We start from the raw sequence: 13,241 nt of genomic DNA, 5'->3' as shown, positions 1-13,241 counted from the left end.
GCAGTCTTTGCTTTTCTGTTCTACTACATGTATTTTTCAGTGCATAGAACTGCATTCAAAAATTATTTTCTGTGCTAAAGAAATGTAGCATTAATATTTACTAACTCTTATGATTATAGATACAGAAATTCAGACATGCAAGGCGCTGGTATATTACATTCTGGTTAAAGGGGAGGTTTATGAGAACACAACCTAGACTCTAAAAACTGCAAATAAAAATGCTTAATTTTCACATCTTATCATACCAACATCAGCATTCTAATAAATAGGCAGATTCAACAGAAAATAAATTTAGGTGGGTTTATTTTACCATATGTTTCATCCATGTGCTCTTTATATTAAGATATTGTACAACATAAAATTCCAAATACTGAGTGCAATCATTGTGCAAGATTATATTTAGAAATCAAACACAGCACAAATATTAATAAAGCCAGAAATATTACAATATTACAGAATATAAAACTATGCATATTATGTTCGGTTTTGTTTAGTATATAGATTACATTTATTTCAAAGAAGCAAACAGCTTGGTTAATACAGCGAATGTATTAACAGTACCCATACATGTGATCTAAAAATATATGCATTTTTTTTATAGTGCAGAAGAAAAATTAAGGCATTTGTTACTTAGCAATTGCAAAATATGTAAAACAGTTTAGCGTGCACAGTTAGGCTACCCGATTTCCGCTGTAAAAAAAATCAACATTACTAGATAATACAAAAAAAATGATCTTTGCTGCCTTCTGATAATTTCCTCCTACCTTATACTGTCAGAAACGTGAGTTCTTTTTGGCCTTTTATGCAATTTTCCATTATTTGGGTGAGATCAAATAGATGGTTGCATACAGCCTTGCTAGTCGATTCAAGATATTAAGAAATCTATTTTATATTCCAAAGCATTATTAAGAGACTATAATTTAATGGCTCCTATACTGCTCTAGCACTGTTTGATAGGTTCTTTCCTTACCAAAGTATTATGATCCAATAAGGGCTTTGGAAGCTGCTACACTTCTAGTCTTGAATATCCAGCCTACAGAGATATGCCTCTCACATTCTCTAATATGGCCACTAAGCATGCTAACTATGGACAATGGGATTTGTAGTGCCACATATGTTGGAGATAACTCTGCTCAGTATATCAATGTTCTGGATGGAACATTGACTTAATTCTTGAGAAAGGGATGATACTAGGGAGGATAAAAAACTTATCTTGATCATGATTTAAGGATAATTTAAGGATTAACTTGATCTTGGTTTTGCTGGTATGTAGTGGGATTGGAGCAAGCGTGCTCTTTTTAAAATCTACTGTGTCTAATGCTAACAGTAGATACAGTATATGAGCCCTGTTATACTACATAAGTTACACTTATGTAGTTAATTTACTTAGTCCACATATTTTATCAATATCAGATAGTTTTACTAATATGTCTTTGGTTTATATTGGAATTAGTGTCACGATTATTCCCAACATTTATTGTTAGAAATAACTGCCCAAAGTATTTTGTGTAAAATGTGCACACATACACAATTAGAGATACATACTTGAAGTTAATTTAGTAAACCTCTTTTTCAAATATGCATGCTAGAAGGCCACATGAAGATTATGCTATTTTAAATGCTACAGCTTCCTCTCTTCAATGGGAAAAATACAGAATTCGAAAGTATTTTTCATAGGAAAACATGAATGTTGCGGTGGAGGACAAGCGACTGGAATATCATTTTATTCAATGTTTTAACAAATATTATGTTAGTTTTATCCCTAGCAAAAAAAGAGAGGAAAGAATCTTACAGACATTAGCATTTTTCATTTTCTTTGAATTTGCCTGAGAAGTCAAACATGCGCTAAGGGAAAAGGCAAATTTCAAGTTTTTCCCTCATGGCTTCTAGATGTTGTATTAAAGTTTTAACTATACTCCAAATATTACTGGACATGCAATTTAAAATCACATTATCATAAGCTGATGCAACAAAAAGCCTTTGTTTCACACCTGTCCAATTAATGGCCATCGGACCTCATTATTCCCACTAATTTTGTATTTTAAAAATTCTGTTTCAAAAAAATCAGTTACCTAACTAGAATAGAACAACAAGAGTAGAGAAATGGACAGTGCTGCTATACCTTGAAGAGACAGCTGGGCTTGTATCTTATATTTTACTTAGATCACTGCAATGAGGGACAGACCAGGGCTGTCTGTAATCACATAGTTTTATAGTCATATATTTGACTGAAATAAATGATGAATTGGTATAAATCTGTTAAGTTTAATATTCACAAAGAAAGATTGAAAAGTTTCCTTTTTCATGATATTGTGGACTTCAACTTTATATGTTCTCTTAATGTCAAAATGTCTGCAATGTGTTAGATACAGATTTTGAGAACTGCAGTGTAATATCTGGTGGACACCATCTTAGGGAAGCCTTGTTTATGAACTTCAACATGTTAAACAATCAGACCTTTATTTACATAATTTCTAGAAGTTATGAATTAATATTCTATATTTCTATTTCATTTCATGTCATTCTAAAGGCTGACAAAAAATTCACCAATTTAAAACATTTTTTAGTTCCAGCCAATTATTATTGTCTTTTAAATTAATAAAGAATTTCCAAAGCAGATATCTTCACTGTAATAGATAATTCATTTATACTGCCCAGAGTGAATTACCTATTGCCATGAGTTTGCAGCCCGACAGCTCCGAGCGAAGTGTCAAGAGCAGAATCATGACTTTTTACACCACCTTCGTGAATCTCACTAAGGCTTTTGACAGTCAGTCGTGAAGGCCTGTGGAGCATCATGTCAAAATTTGGGCGCCCTGATAAATTCATCCTGATGGTATGTCAATTTCACGACAGTGTGATGGCCCTTGTGCTGGACAATGGAGAAGCTTCAGAGGCCTTTTCCGTCACAAACGGCATCAAGCAAGGGTGCGCGTTGGCACCGACTTTGTTCAGCATAAAGTTTTCAGAACAGAAACTGTTCCTTGGGAGTTAGCCTGAGATAAAGGACTGATGGGAATCTGTTCAACCTGTGAATACTCGAGGCTGTCACCAAGATAAAGGAGACTGTGTTACGCGACTTCCTCTTTGCTGACGACTGTGCCCTGAATACTGGATCAGAGCAGGAAATGCAAACCAGTGTGGATAATTTTGAAGCAGCATGTGACAACTTTGGTCTCCTTATCAACATAAAGAAGACCGGAATGATGCATCAGCCAGCTCCGAAAGCCAAATACCAAAACCCCACTAAGACAGTAAAGGGACCAAAGCTACAAGCAGTGGATCAATTTACATACCTTGTCAGCACCCTCTCTTGTGCAGTGACAATTGACATTGAAGTCAACTGCAGAATCGCCAAGGGAAGCTCTGCATTTGGCAGACTAATGACCATCATGGAATAAGCCTTGCTACAAAGCACAAAGTCTACCAAGCAGTAGTGCTAACTATCCTGTTGTATGCCAGTGAGACTTGGACAGTATACAGAAGACATGCTAGGCAATTGAACCACTTCCACATGACCTGTCTCCATAGAATTCTGAGGATCTGGTGGTAGGATGTCAGACACTGAAGTCCTCTCCAGAGAAGGCCTGCCATAAATTCCCACCCTGCTGATGAAAGCCCAGACATGCTGGGCAGGCCATCTTGCTAGGATGCCAGACCATCGCATCCTTAAACAGCTCTTCTATGGTGAGCTGTCTAAAGGAAAGCGATCACAAGGGGGACAAAGGAAGCGATATAAAGACATGTTGAAAGCCTCCTTCAAGTCCCTCAATATCAACACTGAGAAACCCTGGCACAAGATCGATCAACATGGCACATGTTGATCCATAAAGGCTGCCAGACATCTGAGGGCAGAAAAACAATCATAGCCGAAGAGAAGTGAGCACTCCACAAAGCCAGAGTTGCAAATGCTGCAACAATAGTGCCCACACATGTCTGCCCAACATGTGGCAGAACATTTCGTGCCCCTATAGACCTTAGCAGTCACCTGCGGACACATTGTGTACAGCCCACAATATATTAGATGTCAAGGTCCTCTTCAAATACGATGAACGAACATCATCAACCACAGTCATAATTTAATCTTTTCATTAGGCTCTAATTACATAAACAAACATACACAATGACCTCTATTTAGCATTATGAATCACAACATATGGAGATATTATTCTATGTAAACAATCTGAAGGATCTTCCAAATGACAGTCATTTATTTTAAATGTCCCTCATATTTTAAATATCTTGGGATTGTTTTCCCACACATAAATTACCTCTGCAATGTATGTAACATTTTCTATAGTCATCCAAGTATCAGATTGGCAAAGTAATAGTAATGAGGACAGATTTGTATTATTTCAGCAGTGGGTGGAAGTTGTTATGAAAAAACTACATTGCACAGCTCAGGAAATGCCCTTGGTTCATCCAATGTGTACATATTGTAGAAAATACTGTTCTTCAAAACAAATTTCTTTTAAATCCCAATCGCTTAGGTTCTTGGAGTAATCTATGCCAATTCAATTAACATGCATAACTATCCAGCCCAAAGTTAAGTACCCTAATTTTTATGTGTTTAGCAATATAATACTGACATGAAAATTAATTTATAGCTGGAACTTACCCTTAGTAGCCACATATTTGGAGAATGATCACACTACAGCTACAAGCTTGAACCTTAAGACAGTGGAACAAGCTGACTTGGGAGTTATCAAAGGTTTCTTTCTATTTAAGCCACAGGTGTCAAACTCAATAGCGTCATGTGACATCCAATGACTTTTTTTGCCTTGCAGAGCTAGGGTGGGAGTGGCCTATGTATGACACATCCAGCCTGCAGGCTACGAGTTCGACACCCCTGAAGAGATGTCTCTGCTAAAGAGATAGCAGAGACAAGCTGCGGTATAAATGAAGCAGGGAACTGCCCAGATGATCCTCAACATCTCTTCTAACCTGATGATTGATTCTAACTCCTAGACATTGTGAAAATTCTCTGAGTTCTTGAAATCAAAATTAGAGATTGGGTTATAGTACAGTACAAGACTAGATAACAAACAATTTGACCAGATTTCTTCTCCTTTGTTTCCCCAGTGTGGGACAATATGCCAAAAAAAAAAAAAGTTGGAAAAGCATTCACATTAAAAACTGCCTTTAAAGCTCAATGTCAAATAAATACACATTTTTTGACAAGCAAAACTATACATTATTTTTTAAAAAAATATTTTTTAAAAATTCCTGACAGAGGGGTAGAAAGAAAACCAATAATAAATTTACTAATGAATAATAAATTCAGTAATTATGCTTTCATCATAGTCATATCAATTTTCCTTGTAGGAATTAAAGGGTTATCTTCTTAAGAAAACTTGCAACTCAGACATGTTAGACAAAAATTAAAACTATATAAAAGGCTTTCCCCTTTATTCAATGTGTATAGTATATAACTGAAGTGCAATTACTGTAAGTTGTAACAACAATTTACCTATGTTTCATACTTTACATTTTAAAAATATAAGAAGCCTTTACTTATAAATTAGGTAACAAAGATGTTAGTATAACCTTGACACATAAGTAAATTTAAAGCAATAGAAAATAAAAAAATTGAGGAGAGAGCATATCAATTCTGAAATGTTCACAACTTGTTTTTGTTTCTCCTATGAGGCAAATCTTTTAGCTGGTAGCTGTGCAGGCGTGCATGCGTTTTGCTACATCATAAACATAGGTTATATCTGGTCGTTTCTCTGGATCTGGGTTGATGCAGATGTTAACTAATTGTCGAAGCTAGAAAAAAGAAAAAAAAGAATATAAAGAACAAAGAATTTAAAAAGAAAAGAAAAATACTCCTTCAAGCAAAATTATGAGAATCCTTTTCTACTACTTCCCAAGGCATGCCCATGTTACTCCAACACTCCGCAGTCTGCATTGGTTGCCGATCAGTTTCCGGTCACAATTCAAAGTGTTGGTTATGACCTATAAAGCCCTTCATGGAACCGGACCAGAATATCTCCGGGACCGCCTCCTGCCGCACGAATCCCAGCAACCAGTTAGGTCCCACAGAGTTGGCCTTCTCTGGGTCCCGTAGACTAAACAATGTCATTTGGCGGGACCCAGGAGAAGAGCCTTCTCTGTGGCGGCCCCGACCCTCTGGAACCAGCTCCCCCCAGATATCAGAGTTGCCCTCACCCTCCTTGCCTTTCGCAAGCTCCTTAAAACCCACCTCTGTTGTCAGGCATGGGGGAATTGAAAATTTTTTCTCCCTTCCCCCATGGCTTATAGATTTTATACACGGTATGTTTGTTGGTATGATTGGTCTCTTAAATTGGGGTTTTTTAGATTACTTTTTAATATTAGATTTGTTACATTGTTTTTTATTGTTGTTAGCCGCCCCGAGTCTTCGGAGAGGGGCGGCATACAAATGTAAATAAACTAAACTAAACAATGAAAGTTATTAGTACTGGAAAAGCAAAGAGAAAAAAGGCAAGACGGTAACTTTTAAATATGTGCTTTCTTATAAAAACAATATTGTTTAAATTACTGCATTTTCTTTTATATAATTCTTTACATGGTCACAATAGTATGAGAAATAGTTTTGCAGGATTCCAAGCTCTATTTAACAGTACAAATCTCCCATTATACAAGATCTTAAGTACAAGATCGGTACTAGGGCCACACTGGATAGCAGGATGCTTAATGATGTTTCCCTGATGGGTTTTTCACTAATAAATCTTTCACTAATCCTAAACTTGCTCAAAACTATCATGGAAAAATAAACTGAGTTCTCTTTTCAGTGATTCTGCAGAAAGCTGAGGAATGCGTACATGGAATGGAAATATTGTCATGATTTCTGAAATTTGCTAAACAGAAAGGAAAGACACCTAAGATGAACATCATAAAATGAGTACTTTAGGCTTCAAATCTATTTACCCCAAACCACCGAAATCAACACAAACACTATTAGCTTTTTGGTCTAATGTGATGATAGTATCTAATCTTGGGTTTTATTTTAGATATGCGAAATTAGTTCAAAACATTTCCACAAAATAGACTCTTTCTCCACCTTTTCTGTTTTCAGTATTATAAAGCAGCAAGGAAATATGCAATTCGTGATTAGAAAACATATTCAGTATTTTTTTAAAAAAAACTTTAAAAGAAACAAATTATATTTATCGCCAGGCATGGGGGAACTGAGACATCCTCCCCCAGGCTTTTATATTTTATGTTTGGTATGTATGTGTTGTATGGTTTTAAATTGCTGGGGTTTTAGATAAGTTTTATTTTAATATTAATTTGTTTCACTGTTATATTGTTTCTATTGTATGCCGCCCCGAGTCTTCGGAGAGGGGCGGCTTACAAATCTAATTAATAATAATAATAATAATAATAATAATAATAATAATAATAATAATAATATTATAGAACTAGGAGCATTCATTCTTCTAATTGTTTATCTGCTAGGACCGTGATGGCATGCGCACTGGCCAGCTGGTCTTTGCACCAGCCAGCTGGTCTTCATGTGCGTGGTATTGCAGGAAACAACTCCCTAGCGCACATTGGCCAACTACGATTTTATACATGCATGTGCACCAGAAATTGGAAGACCAGTTGATTGACCCACTTGCGCACACCGTAAACTGGAAGTTCAGCTTCCTGACATGCGCATGCACACCGGGGAACTGGTCTTCTGGTTTCTGGTGCTCCCACACGTACGTGCCAGGGAGCTGCTCTTCTGGTTTCTGGTGCTCACACCCATTTTGATACTTGGTGCCGAAAAGGTTTGCCAACACTGTGCTAGGATTTCCAGGCTACCGCAATCCTAAACCAAGGAGGGTTATAATATGTTTTACAGTAAGTAAAACATACGGTACTTATTATTAATCTAATAATAAAACAATTCCCTTCAGCAATATCAATAAATGACCAAATAACCCAGGAGCATTTAATAATATTCTTGAATATTAATAGAAGACAATGATCCTAATTTTAGAATGATTTCAGAGTGAAGGAGCCATTCGCTTCTGGTACCCACCATGTATCTTCTAGGGAGTAAACAACAGCATACCAGCCCAGCCAATCCATACTTGGAACAGATTGGATTTAGCTATAGTTCTTAGACTTAAATACCACTTCACAGTGCTTTACAACCCACTCTAAGAGGTTTACAGAATCAGCATATTGGAGTAAAATGAGGCAGATATGAATTTTAACAGCTGTGATTGGGAAGAAGGGCCTGTAGTTTTGGTTTAAATTTTTATAAGTAATACCTCTGAAAACCTTGTCAGAATATGAGCATTTGCCTTGATAAGAAGACATATTGAAAGACAATGACTTCTTGCCCAATAGTCCAGTAGCACAATGAAGAAACCTACACTGTTCTAAGAACTGACATGAAGCTATTCTACTAACATGGAGCTAATGGCATCATTTGTATCTGGCTGACTTCAAAAATAGTAATTTGAATTGGGCTGAGTTAGAGAAGTCAGGGTAGCTACTTGTTTTCCTTAACCTGTTCTGTGAACTTTGCTCAGTGACAGTATTTTGCCTGAAGCTTAATCTGTTGGTGGAACAACTTTCTTTTTGACATTAACAGGTTTGTCAGTCTCCAAAATAGAGAGAAGGAGAGACAGAAAGAGAAAACATCCCCAAGATCAGAGAGGAGGACTAAAGTATCCCGGCCATGACACCAACCAACAAGATATGGAGAGTCTCCAGTTAAAAGTTCCAAAAAAACCCAAACAAATATGCATGCTCATTCTTGGGAGGATGCAGGGGTGTATAAAATAGTGATTAAAGTGTAATGAAAGGGTCTAGTAGAAGCACTGTCAAGTGAGAGATATGGGAAAACTCACAAATACTGGGAGAGTTGACAGGAGCTTCTCAGAAAGGATGAACAGTTTGGAATGTCAGCCCTATGCAAAGCAGCTGTAAATATATCCCTGTTCTGTCACTTTCTTTTCCTGAATGTTAAATTTTTAATAAAAATATACATTTTTTACTTTTCCAAAAAATACCTACTGAAGTTTTCTAATTCCCCTATGGCTTCATTGCCCTTTGCTGTGGAATTTGTTTGAAACTTTTAGCGAGTGCTGTTAGGAAGTAAGATTTCTAGTTTGACACATGCAGAAAAGAAGCATAATTTGTTGGTGATACCAACAGTCTGAATCTCACAGTGATGCTTTGGGAATCTTTTCTAGATACAATAGAAATTAGCATAATTCTGAACTGACGCTTTCATTTGTTACTACTTTGTCAAAATCAGATATTTTTTTGCTATGGTTTCAATGGCATACAGAGACAGTATGAAAGTACTTAAAACACATCTCTGATTATATAAATGGAATTTAAAATAAAAAATACTATCAATAGTTTTAGACAAATTTACATATAAGGAACCTTATTGAAATGGAGAAATTGAAGGGAAAACATATTTTTAAAGTGAATGTTTTGCAACAGATACTTTATATCATACTTTATATTAGATTTTAAGAAATTTAATGTGCTGTTTTGGAGGCTTATTTTAGAAAATCTCCCTCTCTCTCATTTCTTACTTTATTTGAACAAGTATTTTGCCTCCACAATTTCTATTCCAGTCTGTTTAAAAATATTGTAGGGACTCATTTATGAGAGCCAAGAAAACTGCAGAATATTATAGTCTAGGATGTCACCAGTGTTGAACTCAAAGGCACCTACCCACCAACTTAAATCCTTAATATTACAAGATTCATTATCTATATATTTTAGTTACATCTTTTTATTAACTAAAATATTTAGATTATGAATCTTATCTTGTAATACTGTGCAATTAAAGCATTAATATTTAAATTAATTTTAATGAAAGCACAGACCAAGATTTTTAGCTTATGGGGTACTGAGCATTTGCAAGAAGATTAACTAAATGTAAATATAGTTGGAAGAAACAGAATGTTTCCATTCTATGCACTTCCCTTCCTCTCCCTAAAGATGTATGTTGTGGGCCATTTCCCAAAAGGATCCCCTATATCAAGACCACTTATGTTCCCTCCCACTCCCTCCCTCTCTTTCACTCTCTCTTATACACACACACCTCTACAACTTGATCAGTCCCCAACTTGTTGTATATTTATTTAATTAATTCTATGCCCTATAAACATGGATAGAAAATAAAAATGATGGGCAGTTAGAATTCATGCTGTAACTTCTGCATGCCCAGAAAAAGGATGAAGATAATCTACTTTGCAAACACTTGCTACAAAAAGACCAGAATAAGGAGCCTTCATGGTAACAGCCTAAGAAGGATAAAGGAAAAATGCAAAAATGTAAAAATAAAAAAGGCTCCAAAGACAAGACTGACAGATTTTTCTGCTAGTCAAATTCTCATTAACGAGCTAACCTTGAGATCTAGCACATACCCCTATACTAGTTTTGGGATGATATCTATTCATTTGCAGTTGAAGCCAGCCTTAGATGCAGTCTGTGAGTTTATTAGAATTATAGAGAGACAAATTGTATGTATAAAATTACTGACCAGAACAGAAGGGTTTAAGGAAGCGAGGGAACTATTCACAGAAAGGGTTACTTCTTTCCTTTAGATAAGGAAAGAAGTAACATTATCACATCATATTGTATTGGCATGTGAAATGAGGAATCTTACATGAGAATAAGCAATAAAAATGGATACCCAAAGTTTTATCCAACTAGATCCTCACTTAGGAAGTTTAAATTGGTTTAAGCGCTGGGAACTAACTTATAGAGTGGTTCAAATGCTGAAAACCATCAAATGGAATAAATCTGCATTGTAACTACCTATCAAAAATGGAAGTACATTAAAACAGATTTTAATTTGAAAAATCATTTTCCTTATCTAAAAGCGTTGTCAAAAATAGGCAGAGGTTGATGTAAAAACATATATTTGTATATATTCCTTTGTTCTGTGATCCTTTAATTCTTCTGTTCAACTAATAGTGAACCTTTCAATCTACAGAAAGGTTCACCCTACATTTTTAGAAGTCTTTTGGATGTTGTGGTAGATACAATACAGTTTTTGCCTCTTCTGTAATATAGAGCCTGTACAAAATATAGAACATTAAAATATACAGTTAACAGAGATCATAACTATTTTTTTAAAAAGATTTTGTTTTAAGTACAATCGTAGAACAATAAACTGTGCACAGTAATAGTAGATCCTTCTATTACTGAATCTATCACTTTGTCAGAAAATTGTTTCCATATCTGTAATAGATTAGTGCTTTCCTTCTTACAAATGTTATTGTATAGAAAAAGGATTTTAAAACAATAGCTGTGAAAATAAAGTCCTTGTTTCTGAGTGAGGGGGGAATGCAGCATGGATTTTTTTTAATCTCCCCTAATCTACATAATTGTTATCGTTATTATTATTATTTCCCTTTCTGAATACTAAGGCTTCCATCAGGCCTGGACTTTGATATCTGCCCCTTGGCTGAGAATCTATATATCCAACTTCACACTTAGCTGCAGTGAAGTAGCCCTCCAGGCAGGCCGACTTCAACGAACCACTAGTGGTATCATCATTAAAATCCTGCTGAAGGTCACCATGGCAACCGCCTGCTGAGGCTTCACTGCTGCACGCGGCATCTCCTAATCAGCTACCATGTGAAATGCAAATTCAGACAGTCTGAAAATTAGTCAAGAAGAATAGAGGATGAGGATGCAGGTACGTGAAATATTCATACGCTTCATGGAAAAAGGAAGACAGCATGAATGACACAACAAAGAACGGCCCCTGACATTCTTGCTATCATTTTGCATTATTGTTCACACCCTACTGTATTTCTAGGCCCCCGGTTCTAAAATTGCCTATATGAAATGCCATATTTATATTCTGCACAATTGTCATAATTAAAAATGGCCATTGGAAAAAAATGTTAATTGGAATAGCTACATTAAGTCAACGCTGCACATACCAGTGAAGACCATCACATCCACTTCATCGTCTTCCTAGTCATCTTTAAAAGCATACACAGAGAATTTCATAGTCAAATTCTCCATGTAATAAAAGTGCAAATATTATACAACAATTTTTAATGGGACCTATGGTGCATGGACCACAGTTTTTAATTAATAAATAAAATATTTAAAAGTAATGAGATTTGGGAGTTTGGAATTTTATTATTCTCCAATTCCATAAAGACAGTGATTTTTTACTGTTTACAAGATATGAGGATTTTATATGCATTTTATATGCAGTGTAATTTACTTTTTCTGCTACTTTGCTGTGTCCTGATTTTTTAAAAAATGTCCATACATGGTAAAGGAATAACACAAACACAAGTCATCTTTGTATTAGTTACAAGAGACATTAATGTATCCATCCTTAGCAGAAATATTCTTTCTTTGCTGGGCGTAAACTATCTAAAGTGTTTATCCTAAGCCTTTGGAGACATAACTGTTCCTCTCTAGGTCACTGCATGCTGATGGTTAAGATAAGCATTTCTCCTCTCCTCTGCAGTTACATATGGATGTACAAATGTTCTGCATTAGTTGTCACAGAAAGTGAAAGCATTTCCATTCTCTGCCACCTTTGTCTACATTGTATCTTCAGAGAGGGGCAGCGTACAAATCTAATAAATTATTATTATTATTATTATTAATTAACCAAAATTGCTTGAGAAAGAATGGAAAGTATACATTGGTACCCATTTTGTTGCAGCATGTTGTGGTACTTCTATGTACATGTTTGAACACACACCAAAAACAAAAAACAACCCACCCACCCACCCCAGAATACAGGTTTATGGTGGTTCCTCTCTCTATATAAGTCCATGAAGAAGTATATCATGTTGGAAATACACCTTGCATTTGTTATATAAAAATGTTTCTAAAGTTTTTTCGTATGTGTGCATTTTGTGGGTTATCAAAAGCACACATAGAGTACAGTATACACATATTGTAAAATTGGTATTTTGCAATACACACGACATTTCAAAAGGTTGGTTTGCAGAACCTTAAAACAGCCAATGTATTTCAAAACAGTCAGTTTTGCACAGCCATACTGCTTTGTTCATTGTCCCACAGAGACAACCAAGGTAAGTCTTTGAAATAGCCATGCTGAGCTTTTCAGATGACACAGTTGCTTTAATGCTTCAAGAATTTTTTGCTTGCAACAATGCACTTATTGGTGTTCATAAAGCACCCCTCTCAAATACCATGCACAGTTATAGTTATTACTCCTGAATAGAGCATAACTACTTTTTCATCACATCCATGTAGGCATTAAGATCACAGTAAACTGAGGGAAGAGT

General features: G+C 35.7%; 1 protein-coding gene across 5 annotated transcripts in view; it reads right to left on the bottom strand.

The window, feature by feature from the left end:
* Positions 1 to 286: 286 nt before the first annotated feature.
* Positions 287 to 13,241, bottom strand: part of LOC139155631 (serine/threonine-protein kinase Nek7) — an 84,914-nt gene continuing 71,959 nt past the window's right edge. For 3 of the 5 annotated variants that reach the window (XM_070730837.1, XM_070730840.1, XM_070730839.1), the window contains exon 10: positions 4,065 to 5,769. In XM_070730837.1, the coding sequence (XP_070586938.1) occupies positions 5,659 to 5,769 (111 nt within the window). In that variant the 3' untranslated portion in view covers positions 4,065 to 5,658. Of the gene's footprint in view, positions 5,770 to 11,534; positions 11,615 to 13,241 lie in introns of those variants that run through there. The other 2 variants (XM_070730838.1, XM_070730841.1) reach the window with 2 other exon arrangements.

Source organism: Erythrolamprus reginae, unplaced genomic scaffold (genome assembly GCF_031021105.1).
Source record: "Erythrolamprus reginae isolate rEryReg1 unplaced genomic scaffold, rEryReg1.hap1 H_35, whole genome shotgun sequence".
Taxonomy (NCBI): Eukaryota; Metazoa; Chordata; class Lepidosauria; order Squamata; family Dipsadidae; genus Erythrolamprus; species Erythrolamprus reginae.
This window is presented reverse-complemented; position numbering and strand designations above follow the sequence as displayed.